General features: G+C 43.1%; 1 protein-coding gene and 1 pseudogene across 3 annotated transcripts in view; one reads left to right on the top strand and one right to left on the bottom strand.

Moving 5' to 3' along the window:
• PLS1 (plastin 1) overlaps nt 1-14,523 on the top strand; it is a 132,586-nt gene that overhangs the window by 87,940 nt on the left and 30,123 nt on the right. For 2 of the 3 annotated variants that reach the window (XM_083174763.1, XM_083174764.1), the window contains exons 9-11: nt 3,404-3,490; nt 3,671-3,863; nt 8,690-8,713. In XM_083174763.1, coding sequence (XP_083030889.1) covers nt 3,404-3,490; nt 3,671-3,863; nt 8,690-8,713 — 304 coding nt within the window. The remainder of the gene's footprint in view (nt 1-3,403; nt 3,491-3,670; nt 3,864-8,689; nt 8,714-14,523) is intronic. The other variant, XM_083174765.1, reaches the window with a different exon arrangement.
• On the bottom strand, nt 11,369-11,488 carry LOC146065283 (5S ribosomal RNA; annotated as a pseudogene).

Consider the following 14,523-nt stretch of genomic DNA (forward strand, 5'->3'; position numbering starts at 1 on the left):
TAAGCCCACCTAAGCTCCAGTGCAGCCAGGAGTTATGAGAGGACAAAGAACCGGGGACCCCCTAAGGGTACAGTCAAAAGGTAATCTAACTACTGGGCCTGCCTGGGGAAACAACCTGGCTAACGGCACCAGGCCAATGAAGGGGAGTGCGACCCAGTCACCGACACCGGACACAACCAAACCGGAGTGCCTCCAACCTAAAACACGTTAAAGTAAATAATAAGTACACAAACACATGGTACCCCAAAGCAAACGTATGCCCACTACCTTGGGCCTCTCCACACCTGGAAGAGCTGGATCAAAGGAACTTCAGACAAAACTAAGCAACAAAGGAATATGGCAGCTTGCCAGATCTTTATAAAAAAAACTAAAGAACAAAGCCAGGCTCCACTGGAGAACCTGGAACAGGCACAGCCGGACCAAGGGCCATCCAGCAGCTCAGGATGGTAAAGAGCAGACTGGGACAGACTGGAGCAGACAGACAGGATTCTGTAACTGAATGAAAGCAGGCTGAATCTGCCAAATGCCAGGAAGGCTACACTGGGCTAAGTGCAGGGAGAAACTTACAAATTACCAGCAAACGGCTGGTGAACTTCAAACAGAGCAGCCACCTGCACAGGAAACAGGAAGCTGGTTACTAGAAGCTAGAAGCTATCACTGGCAGGGCAGAGCTAGAGAGAATCCCCTATGAAGGGCTCAAGTGATTAATCAGCTGAGAGAGATCCAGACAGCTCCCAAGCTGTAATAACAAGCTCCTTACCTGGCAGACTTGTGAATAAATTGAGCTCACAGAATACTGAGCTGTATTGGCACAGACCTACCACTGGAGGCCACCAGAGAGTCAAATGCCAAACACAAACTGAACAGAACACAAAACAGAACTGAACCATTAATCATGGTTCCTAACAGTCACAATAGTAAAGGTAGCCCTGGGATAAACACTTTAGTACTAGTATATTTTATTTTTAGTCAAATGTAAAGTACATTATTAATGGCGATGTCATGGTACAGGCCAGGGGGTGTGGCCATAGATAGAGGGTGTTACCATTTTAAAGGGGGCATGATCTGGACCCTTTTTACTTTCCACTACCCCAAACTGAAACCGGGCTGACATGACACACTCACACAGGATCAGGAGCGCACACACACTGCATGCCACATGCTGCTGCTCACCTCCTCACCTCATATACACAGACCATGCTGCACACGACTCAGACACACACACCGGCCTCTGTGTCCTCCCACCCCCGGTCTCTGCTCACCTGGATCCCCTGCTAAGTGGCCAGGCCAGGCAGGTACAGGTCTCAGGTCAGGGCTCCAATCCAGGTAGGTTCAGCAGCTGCAAGGGGAGAGGGCGCTGGGAGGGGGGGGTACAAACCGTTAAAAAACGGTACTGTACCGGCTAAAACGGTACAGTTGGAGGGTATGGTATATTTTGAAAAGATTTATAAATAAATGTCTAATGGATTTTTGTTTTCCAATCCTCCCTTTTCACACAATGCCTAACATAAAGTCTGACACGCTCTCACGTCCCCGTCAGCACGGTGGCGGGGAGTGGTTTCCCTACCCATCTCTGCTTCAGGTAAAGGGGCAGAGTGAGTGGGGGCTACGGGGGAGACAGGAAAGCTGCGGGGAGCCGGCGCAGGGCGGCGGTGAGCTCCGACAGAATGGGACGCACGAGCGTCTCGTGTGCATGTGCTTCCCTCTGTCGGATGGTGTGCAGTGGTGATTGCCAATACTATCTACAGGAGCAGCTCCACTGAGAGCTGCTCCATCTGTATCTATAGATGAAGTTAGCTATCGTGGCCAAGCTCCCAAAAACAGAAGGATATGGTGGCTGCTTTTGCATTTCATAACAGAGGGGTTAATCTGATTCATTCCTTCTGGCAACTTCCTTCTTAAATGGACAAAACCATATGCACTGCAGGGGGGCAGATGTAAAATGTGCAGAGAGAATTAGATTTGGGTGAGTTATTTTGTTTCTGTGCAGGGAAAAAATATAGATCTCACTTTGAAGTAAAACCCCACCCAAATCTAATTCTCTCTGCACAAGTAACATCTACCCCACCTGCAGTGCACATGGGCCCTTATTCTAGTTGAATCGGTCGGATGCGTATTTTCGGACAGGAACTGAGTGTTCTTAGCCCCGCCTTCCGTACGAATCAATGCGGTAAGACGCCGACCGAACGGACCGCGAGTGGAATTTTCATGTGAACACCTCCTCCATATGTGAGAACCTCCCCCATCATTCGATGGGATATGGGCGGGCAGCTGGCATCCAGACGGTCATATTTCCGCCCCCACACGTGCATCACGGCCGGATTACCATATGTACCAGCGTTTTCATGAGAACGCCCATGAAATGCGGGGCGTATACATATGGTAATGAGCCCAAACAGCCCTTCACGCCCCTCTCCACCCCCTGTTCGGATTGTTCCAACCGATCGTTACTGTACAAAATTCACGCCGTATTCGGATGTGCGCAGCGTTCGCACATGCGCAGATACGCCTCTGCACATGCGCAGATACGCCTCTGCACATGCGCAAACACCAACCATCGGCCATCCGACTGCATTCGGAGCCATCCGACTCAATCAGAATGGTTTTGTCCATTTGAGAAGGAAATTGCCAGAAGGAGTGAACCTTCTATATGAATGCTCTATAGGCCAAAAATATTCTGACGCCTGACCACTACACCAACAGGGACTGTAATGACTTTGCATTCATATACATATACCTTACTATGGAGTTGTTCCCCCTTTTGCAGCTATAACAGTTTCCACTCATCTTGGAAGGCTTTCCACAATATTTTTTTGAGTGTTTCTGTGGGAACTTGTCCCCATTCATTCTGTATGGCAATTATGAGTTCAGGCACTGATGTTGGATGAGTAGTTTAATAGGATTGAGGTAAGGGTTCTGAGCAGGCCAGTCAAGTTCTTGCACACCAAACTCAAACCATGTCTTTATAGTCCTTGCTTTGTGCACTGGGGCACAATCATGTTGGAATAGAAAAAGGCCTTGCCCAAACTGTTGCCACAAAGTTGGAAGCATGCTGTATCATTGTTCAAAATGTCTTTTTATGCTGAAGCATTAAGATTACCCTTCGCTGGAGAAAAGGGGCCAAGCCCAAACCCTGAAAACCAGACCCATACCACTATCCCTCCTCCACTATCCCTCCTCCAAACTTTACAGTTGGCATAATGGTGTCAGGCAGGTAATGTTCTCCAGGCATCCGTCAAACCCAGACGACCAAACAGAGAAGCGCGATTCATCACTCCACAGAAGACGTTTCCACTGCTGATATTATTTACTATATTGGCGGCCAGGGTCACCTAGTGTGTATGGGAACTACTGTGGTAGACATGCGTACAGTATGCAAGACTGACTTTTCCTTTTACCACAGGATTCCAAAGCCTATTTCTGCTTGCTGAGAGAGATTGCTCCCAAGGAGGGCGCCGGAGGGGTTTTCATAGACTTTTCAGGATTTAATGTGAGTTTATAATTATTTCCTGTTCTTTGAAATTATTATTTAAAATAGATTTATGAAATCGTCCGTAATGCTACCCACATGCCCCACAAACATCCGTCAGAACTACCTACTGTATATGAATATGAAATCATACCTCCATACTGTATACGCCACATATCTGTATATGTCTTGTATTGGCAGGAGCCCAATGATTTGAAAAGAGCAAATTACATGCTTAACCAAGCAGACAAGCTGGGCTGCCGGCAGTTTGTGTCGCCTTCAGATGTGGTTTCTGGGAATCCTAAATTGAACTTGGCTTTTGTTGCAAATCTTTTCAATATGTACCCAGCACTGAACAATGCCAATGGGTATGATTTCATGGACCAAATAGAAGGTAAGCTGCAGAAAACAAACTCACACAAGACAAGATTTGCATTAGTGGCTATAATTGATAAAATGTTATATTTTGGTGGCGGGGGCATCGGGCGGTGAAAAGAAGCCCATAGGCTTCTATAGGGTATTGAGTAAGTAAAACAAGACATTTTTTCCCCCCAGCTCACTGAATAGTATTAGTAACCAATCTTGAACACTACATGATAATAGAATTCAGAGATATTGGTTACATATACCTGTGCAGGTGAATGCTATGCCCCCAAGCCACGTCAAGGCTTCTCTGTATATTGGGAGAGAAGCCTTGACGTGGCTTGGGGGCATAGCATACACCTGCACAGGTATATGTAACCAATATCTCTGAATTCTATTATTATGTAGTGTGCAAGATTGGTTACTAATACCATTCAGTGAGCTGGAGGGAACCAATGTCTTGTTTTACGTACTCAGTATTAACCCCTCCCTCATGCACCTGAGTAATATTACTGAACTAATTGAGCATCTACCACTATCTGTTTCTGTAGGGTATTGCCACCCAAAGATGGCAAAACCCTACTATGCGGTATCGTGGTGGCGGGGTTTTAATACATAGGAAAATGCGGTAAAACAGGGGTTTTACCGCATTTCCCCCTTAGTACATCCCGCCCTAATACCCCTTTCACACCGCATATGCCGTATCACATCCAGAATTCCTGGGAGTGACCTGGTAACCGGGTTACTTTAACGGTGTGAATGGGGTATTATCCTACCTAATAATAAATAGCAGAGATCTCAGTTGAATTAATTTATAGATATATGGTAAGCCATCAGTTACATCAAGGTGTCTCTACTCTAGTTAGTCCTACATTACATGATAATAGCACCACTTTGGGTCATATCTTTATGCATTTATAAATTGAGACCCCACTCACATGAAGGCACCCCAGGATCCTCCAATATGGCCAGATATCAGTTGCACTCATTTACAAACATAAAGTAAACCTCCAGCCACAGCAAGACATCAATGCTCTGGTGGTCCTATGCCAAATGATAATACCTGTAGCCACAGCAAGACATCAATGCTCTGGTGGTCCTATGCCAAATGATAATACCTGTAGCCACAGCAAAACATCAATGCTCTGGTGGTCCTATGCCAAATGATAATACCTATAGCCACAGCAAGACATCAATGCTCTGGTGGTCCTATGCCAAATGATAATACCTGTAGCCACAGCAAGACATCAATGCTCTGGTGGTCCTATGCCAAATGATAATACCTGTAGCCACAGCAAAACATCAATGCTCTGGTGGTCCTATGCCAAATGATAATACCTGTAGCCACAGCAAGACATCAATGCTCTGGTGGTCCTATGCCAAATGATAATACCTATAGCCACAGCAAGACATCAATGCTCTGGTGGTCCTATGCCAAATGATAATACCTGTAGCCACAGCAAGACATCAATGCTCTGGTGGTCCTATGCCAAATGATAATACCTATAGCCACAGCAAGACATCAATGCTCTGGTGGTCCTATGCCAAATGTTAATACCTGTAGCCACAGCAAGACATCAATGCTCTGGTGGTCCTATGCCAAATGATAATACCTGTAGCCACAGCAAGACATCAATGCTCTGGTGGTCCTATGCCAAATGATAATACCTGTAGCCACAGCAAGACATCAATGCTCTGGTGGTCCTATGCCAAATGATAATACCTGTAGCCACAGCAAGACATCAATGCTCTGGTGGTCCTATGCCAAATGATAATACCTGTAGCCACAGCAAAACATCAATGCTCTGGTGGTCCTATGCCAAATGATAATACCTGTAGCCACAGCAAGACATCAATGCTCTGGTGGTCCTATGCCAAATGATAATACCTGTAGCCACAGCAAGACATAAATGCTCTGGTGGTCCTATACCAAATGATAATACCTGTAGCCACAGCAAGGCATCAATGCTCTGGTGGTCCTATGCCAAATGATAATACCTGTAGCCACAGCAAGACATCAATGCTCTGGTGGTCCTATGCCAAATGATAATACCTGTAGCCACAGCAAAACATCAATGCTCTGGTGGTCCTATGCCAAATGATAATACCTATAGCCACAGCAAGACATCAATGCTCTGGTGGTCCTATGCCAAATGATAATACCTGTAGCCACAGCAAGACATCAATGCTCTGGTGGTCCTATGCCAAATGATAATACCTGTAGCCACAGCAAGACATCAATGCTCTGGTGGTCCTATGCCAAATGATAATACCTGTAGCCACAGCAAAACATCAATGCTCTGGTGGTCCTATGCCAAATGATAATACCTGTAGCCACAGCAAGACATCAATGCTCTGGTGGTCCTATGCCAAATGATAATACCTATAGCCACAGCAAGACATCAATGCTCTGGTGGTCCTATGCCAAATGATAATACCTGTAGCCACAGCAAGACATCAATGCTCTGGTGGTCCTATGCCAAATGATAATACCTATAGCCACAGCAAGACATCAATGCTCTGGTGGTCCTATGCCAAATGATAATACCTGTAGCCACAGCAAGACATCAATGCTCTGGTGGTCCTATGCCAAATGATAATACCTGTAGCCACAGCAAGACATCAATGCTCTGGTGGTCCTATGCCAAATGATAATACCTGTAGCCACAGCAAGACATCAATGCTCTGGTGGTCCTATGCCAAATGATAATACCTGTAGCCACAGCAAAACATCAATGCTCTGGTGGTCCTATGCCAAATGATAATACCTGTAGCCACAGCAAGACATCAATGCTCTGGTGGTCCTATGCCAAATGATAATACCTGTAGCCACAGCAAAACATCAATGCTCTGGTGGTCCTATGCCAAATGATAATACCTGTAGCCACAGCAAGACATCAATGCTCTGGTGGTCCTATGCCAAATGATAATACCTGTAGCCACAGCAAGACATCAATGCTCTGGTGGTCCTATACCAAATGATAATACCTGTAGCCACAGCAAGGCATCAATGCTCTGGTGGTCCTATGCCAAATGATAATACCTGTAGCCACAGCAAGACATCAATGCTCTGGTGGTCCTATGCCAAATGATAATACCTGTAGCCACAGCAAGACATCAATGCTCTGGTGGTCCTATGCCAAATGATAATACCTATAGCCACAGCAAGACATCAATGCTCTGGTGGTCCTATGCCAAATGATAATACCTGTAGCCACAGCAAGACATCAATGCTCTGGTGGTCCTATGCCAAATGATAATACCTGTAGCCACAGCAAGACATCAATGCTCTGGTGGTCCTATGCCAAATGATAATACCTGTAGCCACAGCAAGACATCAATGCTCTGGTGGTCCTATGCCAAATGATAATACCTGTAGCCACAGCAAGACATCAATGCTCTGGTGGTCCTATGCCAAATGATAATACCTGTAGCCACAGCAAAACATCAATGCTCTGGTGGTCCTATGCCAAATGATAATACCTGTAGCCACAGCAAGACATCAATGCTCTGGTGGTCCTATGCCAAATGATAATACCTGTAGCCACAGCAAGACATCAATGCTCTGGTGGTCCTATACCAAATGATAATACCTGTAGCCACAGCAAGGCATCAATGCTCTGGTGGTCCTATGCCAAATGATAATACCTGTAGCCACAGCAAGACATCAATGCTCTGGTGGTCCTATGCCAAATGATAATACCTGTAGCCACAGCAAGACATCAATGCTCTGGTGGTCCTATGCCAAATGATAATACCTGTAGCCACAGCAAGACATCAATGCTCTGGTGGTCCTATGCCAAATGATAATACCTGTAGCCACAGCAAGACATCAATGCTCTGGTGGTCCTATACCAAATAATAATACCTGTAGCCACAGCAAGGCATCAATGCTCTGGTGGTCCTATGCCAAATGATAATACCTGTAGCCACAGCAAGACATCAATGCTCTGGTGGTCCTATGCCAAATGATAATACCTATAGCCACAGCAAGACATCAATGCTCTGGTGGTCCTATGCCAAATGATAATACCTGTAGCCACAGCAAGACATCAATGCTCTGGTGGTCCTATGCCAAATGATAATACCACTTTTAATCGCATGTTTATGTATTTCTAAACTGAAAGCCCACTCACCTGGAGGCCCCTTAGGATCCTCCTTTTAGGTAAAACCCAGGCACCTAAACCTGCCGCCTCCTTAATAATTACTTCAGTATCCTGTCCCCTGATAGAACAATCTTTATTTACACATATACCCCTCTCACACTGCACAAATATCCCGGGTGGACCCCGAGTTTTGCGGTGTGAAAGGGTCATAGTCAATACCCAGGGCCAGCAACTTAGCAATCCAACCCAGGGTAAAAGCAGTGTTTTACGCGGATTGCTTGGCAGTCAGAACGGGAACCACAGGTCGAGCGACCCGGATCCAGTTCACTGCTATGGAGGAGGTAGCAGCGTCAGTGATTCCCCCCCCTCCCCCCCCTGTTAGTAGCTGTGGAACTATTGTTGTGCCACATAAATGAATTATTACTCTTAATAATAGCAATAATGATAATGTATAATTACGCTGCTTGTTACTAATTAGATGTGTGTTGCTTTTTCTGTATTTCACTTTTTACCTATGGTATAATAATGTCTTCCTAATCGCTTATAAGGTTCAGAATCAGAGGCATTTTGGATGAATTCTTTAGGATTTTCATGTTAAATAATAATTAGCAGGTGTATTATTTATGTATTATTTAGATCTTCTGTAACTATACAGAGTAATGCAAAGTATCGATGTGCAGTTATGATACAGATTTTAAATCTATTGTCTCTAATAATTAAGATATTTCTTTGCTTCACTTGTGAATGACAGATTGCACCCTCTCTTATGTAATAGGTCAGTACAGTATTTTGACCCTGATTTCTGCAGACTGACTTCTTATTGCATGTGTCCTTTGCATGAGAGCTTAGAGGATGAGCTTTGTTTGTATTTCCACAATACTTTGTACATATGGACATAAAGAAATAATGTAGTACAATATCTTAGTTATATTATTCAATATTTTAAAATTAGCATTATCTGAAATTCTGCTTAATATGACATTTTTAGTAGTGTGATTGATGTGATTGATGTGATGTTTGAACTATGCATGTTTTTATCATACAATTGGAATGTAAACTTCTATCCGCTGCATATCCTGTAAATATAGGGGGAAATTTGTAAAAAATAGGTGTATTTGTATTTAGAAATACACTTATTTTTGACATTTACTATCCTGAAAATACGGTAATTCTTATTCGTATTGATAGCACATCAATATGAATTGCCGTATTTTCGGGATAGTAAATGTAAAAATTTAGTGTATTTATAAATTCCAATACACCGATTTTTTTTACAAATTTCCTTTAGTAAATTTCCCCTATAAAGTCTGACATTCTGAGAGTCTTCTGTTTTCCCTCCCTATCTCTGTGCCCCAAGTTATTGGGAGCGGGGCACAGATTGCTGGCCACACATCAGACCAACTTTCCTCCAACCACCCAAATAGTTGGTTGGATGGAATAAAACCCTGATACTGGATTGGAGCAAATGTAATTTGTAATGAAGTCATTTGTTTCCCAAATCGGAAAATGCACAACAGCTGTCACTCAGACAATGCACTGTAGTTGGACCTATGTGATTTAAACAATTTCACTGAATGTTTTTGTCCATTCTCCTGAGTTTCTGACCAAATTGCTTATTGGCATTTTCCCCCATACAGTGCCAGATTTTCAGTCCAACCAACCAACTAGTTGGATGGTTGGAGGAAAGTTGGTCTGATGTATGGTCAGGATTAGGGAGGGAAAACAGAAAACTCCAGATTTTTAATTTGACAAATTTGCTGCCAGGCGTTATCGTCCTGTAAAAAAAGATTATATTTCCTATATAATGTAAATATTACAGGTCATCATGATGACTAAAAAGGTTTGGCAATTTTTACACCTATTTTGATAAATTCACTTGACACTCAAAGGGTTATAATGCCACATCAGGTTTTTGTGATAAAGTATTTTATATGCAATGTTGTTATCAGGGACGTAACTAAGGGGGGGGGGCAAGGGGTCAGGCGACCCGGGGGCTGGATAGGATGGGGGCATTAGGGGAGGAGCAAGTTGTCTGGCACCTGTTCTGATGGCCGATGCTGCGTGACCAGGTGCTACAGGCAGCATCCCCCCGGCTAATTGAGCTGCATGTTTTGAATGCAATATATATGCATACATTCAGCTCACAGAGTATACTGTAGATGCCGCTCCTGTGTTACTGGTCTGACATCTTCTGCGCTGCCAGGAGCCCGCCATGAACCCTTGTGACCCTATGTTGTGGGGGGTTTCTTATGTTGTGGGATTTTTTTAAATATAAAGTTTCCTATACTTATTTACTTCTGTTAATGGTCTATCTACTTCACCTAAATAAAGCTTTTGGTGTGCCTGGAGAACTTTTGGGGGGCCGGGGGTTCTTAAGACCTAGGGAATATTACCCCTACACTACCAGTCCTCCTCGTCTTATCAGCACCACTCAAAGTTGTGATATGAAGTCTTCAAGTAAACTAGCTCTCTTTATGTGCCACCATATGTATATTTTCTAACCTTCTTCTCTGAAATCTTTCATTTCTACACCCAGCACTCCTAATTTATTTCTTACCCCTGCAATGTTCTTCTTTATATGAATTAATCTCCATTTGCCTTCTCCCCCCACCCATGCCCTGTCCCAGATACATCTTTCCTAATCCAGCTCTTTCTACTGTATGTCAATGTCCCAATCCTGCCAATCCACTCTACTACCACTCTGCTGCAGTCAGGGCCGCCATTAGGGGGGGGGACCATGGGGACAAGTGTCCCAGGCCCACCACGCTGAATGAGCCTGACCGCTAGTCCAGTGGCGGTCCTCCCGCTGTTGTACGCAGTGATCACTGCTGTCTGAATGGGTCTCCCCTTGTGCATATGTCATGAGCGGGGACCCAGCACAATGAAAATTGAGCGGGTGCCCACCCATGAATATATAATGAGTGTGTACCCACTAGAGGTGTGCGGACTAAAATATTTTGTGTGGGTTTTTGTTTGCTCAAGAGAGGGCAAACGTAAGACAGAAAAAGAGCTTTGTGGGCGCACTCTTGTATTTGGTAAATATGGAATTAATTTAAAACTTAACTTTTATTTCGATCTTTTTAATATATATTGACCAAGGTTAACAATAGTAAAAAAAGGTAGAGTATGAGGAGTTAGAGAAGGGTACCAATAGTATGTCAGTTATGACAGATATAATTTGTAACAAAATGTTGTGTGATGGCACCTTTCACTTTTCACACTTTACTCTCCATTCAGCGCACTACGTCCTTATCATCATTGACATGTGGACAATGTGATTATGGGCGAAAATGAATGGTTTTTATCACCTACAGGTTCGGATCACCTGTAGGGATGTAGATTACCCCAACAACAGTATATTGGTATTATCACAGCTTGTATTGCTCATGCAGTAGGCGTGTCCAATGCAATTATCTTAGGGATACCTCTATTTATACCACACCAGATGTTCTTCAGGGGTCCCCCACAAGAATACTTTTCTGGCCCGTCACTGCTTTGCTTCCAAGTTCGGAACGTGTTTGGGCATTTCCAGTGAGGTATGGTGGTATTTTCTGAGGTTTTTATTTCCCAGAGTAGAAATTGCCTGGTTAACTGTGGATTAGAGCATTAATAGCTGACTGGATACCGAAATTGTGTGGTCACCAATGTATTAGCAGCTAAATATGTATCTCTTCAATAAGTGCTACAAGAATGACATTACAAGGGGAGAGAAAGAATTAGAAACATAAGGAGGGAAGGGAATGGGGGGAGAAAGAGGGGGAGGGAGAGGTAGGAAGGGGAGGTAGTAGCAATAGGTGATACAAAAAGCAAAATTGCCTATTTGGTATAGATGTTAATTAGGATTAATTATGGCTGCTATTCAAAAATCTGCGGAGTTTAGAGGGTTAGGTACCTAAGTAACAGATATAGCCTGCCTACTTGTTTTTTGGTAGTCAATTCCTCTTAGCAAGAAAGGCAATTAGGTCCAGTATCCACAGTTAATATTGCTGTCCCACAAGATATTTCCGCTCCAACAAAGAGTTAAATACCTCAGTGCCAGACATAACCTGTCTGCTTATATATGGATGGTTAATTGTATTGCACTGAATTGTGTTTAACCCGTATCCACAGTCAAATGTTGCTACAATGCTGCCCCCACTGGTGGCTCAGCTCCGATGCTGGCCACTGCAGGAACTGGCTGACAGTATTTAAACTATACACAGGTTACTTAGTATACACGTATAGTTGTAGCAGTTCCTTTAAGTAAACAGAAGTGTCACTCCTCTGCCAGACGCAGATGGAGGACACTGGTACCTGGGACGCCGCCGGGCGTCAGAGCTTGGTATCCGGGCGGGTCTGAGGTACGGCTGGTAGGGGGTCGCAGAGTGGAAGGTCTCCGTTTGGGTAACGCCGCTGCTGCTGTCGCTGGGGTGTCAATTAGACACGTGTTTCGCCGGGATCGGCTTCATCAGTATGCGCCATCTTGGTTGTGGGCAGTTTGCCCTGACTTTTGTACGTAGTTCATCCAATCACCGCTCATTTGTTTTGATTGATGTCTCAGCTAGCCTATGTGAGGGTGCTGGTCACTGATTAGCCTGAAGCTGTGGCTGAGATTGTATGCCGTTTTTTCTTGGTGTTTAATCTAGTCTATTAAGGCTTTTTAATAGCCTTTTATTGAAGTAGCATGATAGCCTTAATTATGGGAGTTTAGACAACTTGGATTGAATGATGGTGGGGTTTAATTACCCGATGTGGGGTGTATGTATTACCCTGCCATAATGATTTCATGGTCGTTTTTAGGAATTAATTGATCAATTGGGTACTTGATCCCATATTGAATGAATATTATGGAATAAATATAGGGGACTATACAATGAGAAGGAGAAGAGCACATTTTATACTACTATGAAAATATATTAGTAATAGGAATATAAATAAAGATTTATTTAATTAGAAAAGGAATTAATATTTGTTAATAAATATAAATATAAAAGATTAAAAAGTGGTTTAAAATTGATAACCATCTATAGCAGATTGATTAAAGGGGTTAAATGTTATCTAATGAAAAATAATATATATTTTATTTATATTGAGTGGTGACATGAAACCAAAGTGCAAGTGAAAAGAAGAATTATGTATAGAAAAAATACTTAAATGAAATAAATAAAATTAAAAATAAAAATAAATAATAAAAATGTTTATTAAATTTTTTTTAAATTTATAAGGTATATGAAATATAGAAATATTGTGTATTGATTATAGATATGAGAAATAGGTGACCCTAGATGTCCCAGTGAGTAATGTGAGTATAGGCACCATTGTGAAGGTATCTGTATGAAAGGATTGATGGGTGTGGGTCCTGGGTATGACCCAGTGGAGGTGACAAAATTCTTGAAGGAGGAACAGCGTGATGCAACAACTAGCTGGTGTGACAAAAGGAGAAAATATATGTGTATATATATTTTTTGGTGGTGTGATACCCAGGATGCTGTGGTGTAAAAGTGGCTGGTGGTAATACTGGGGTGCAGTTAACCGTATAAAGGGTATTATTAGGAGACCCGTGGTGCTAATACTGGGATATAGAAGCAAATAAATGGAATAGGATAATAAGGTGTTGTGACTAAGTGAGGATTAGGATCAAACTTGGTAGTGTGCTGAATTATTTGATAGTGGTGAAATTATCAAGCTGAGGGGAAACATTAATATTCATACGTTGATAGAAATGTGGCATAGCTGCATGATTGACAAAAAGGGAGTTTTATCTGAGAAATGCCCCATACTTGATATCTTCATTGAGGCCATTGGGTGCTAAGGATCCCAAGCGGAAAATCCATTTTCCTTCTTTCTGAAGTAGTGTTTGGTTGAGATCCCCACCTCTGAGGCCCATATGTATTTGCTCAAGGCCAGATATCTTGAAGCTGGTTGACTTTCCTCCATGTTTCACGAGGAAATGTCTCGCTACAGTTGTTAACTGCTTCATCTTTTTTATATCAGCTTGGGCATTCCGAATGTTCCCTAAATGTTCAAGGGCACGTTGTTTTAACATCCGACTCGTCATTCCAATGTATAGGATGTTGCAATCGCATGTGATGCAGTATATCAGGTTCTTGCTTTTGCAATTGAAGTATCCTTTAATCTTGATCGCTTGTCCATACTTATCCTTCATGGTTGTAGTATTTTTGATGTGTTGGCAGATTTTACAACCCCCGCAGGGGAAGCTGCCATCCGGGAAGGTGTTTTTTGTTCTTGGTCCTGAAAAGTGACTGTGCACCAATTGGTCCTTGAGACTGGGTGCTCTTCTCCAGCTCATGTTGACTCTGCTGTCCAGTTTCTTGGCTAGATCATTGTCACTCAGGATGATGGGCCAGTGCTTCTGTATGATATCTTTAATTTTACGCCATTCAGCACAGAAATTGCCAACAAATCGAATTGTGGTATCTTCTTTTTTGTTTGTGGGTTCATCTTTTCTGAAGAGGATCTGTGATCTCTCTACCTCAGCCACAGTTCGTTTTGCCTTTTTGATGGATCTTTTGGAGTATCCCCTTTCCACGAGTCTGTCACTGAGATCTTTGCAGTTGAGTTGGTATACTTCATCGTTGGAACAAT

The sequence above is a fragment of the Crinia signifera genome, chromosome 3, assembly GCF_055691185.1.
Source record: "Crinia signifera chromosome 3, ASM5569118v1, whole genome shotgun sequence".
Classification (NCBI taxonomy): domain Eukaryota; kingdom Metazoa; phylum Chordata; class Amphibia; order Anura; family Myobatrachidae; genus Crinia; species Crinia signifera.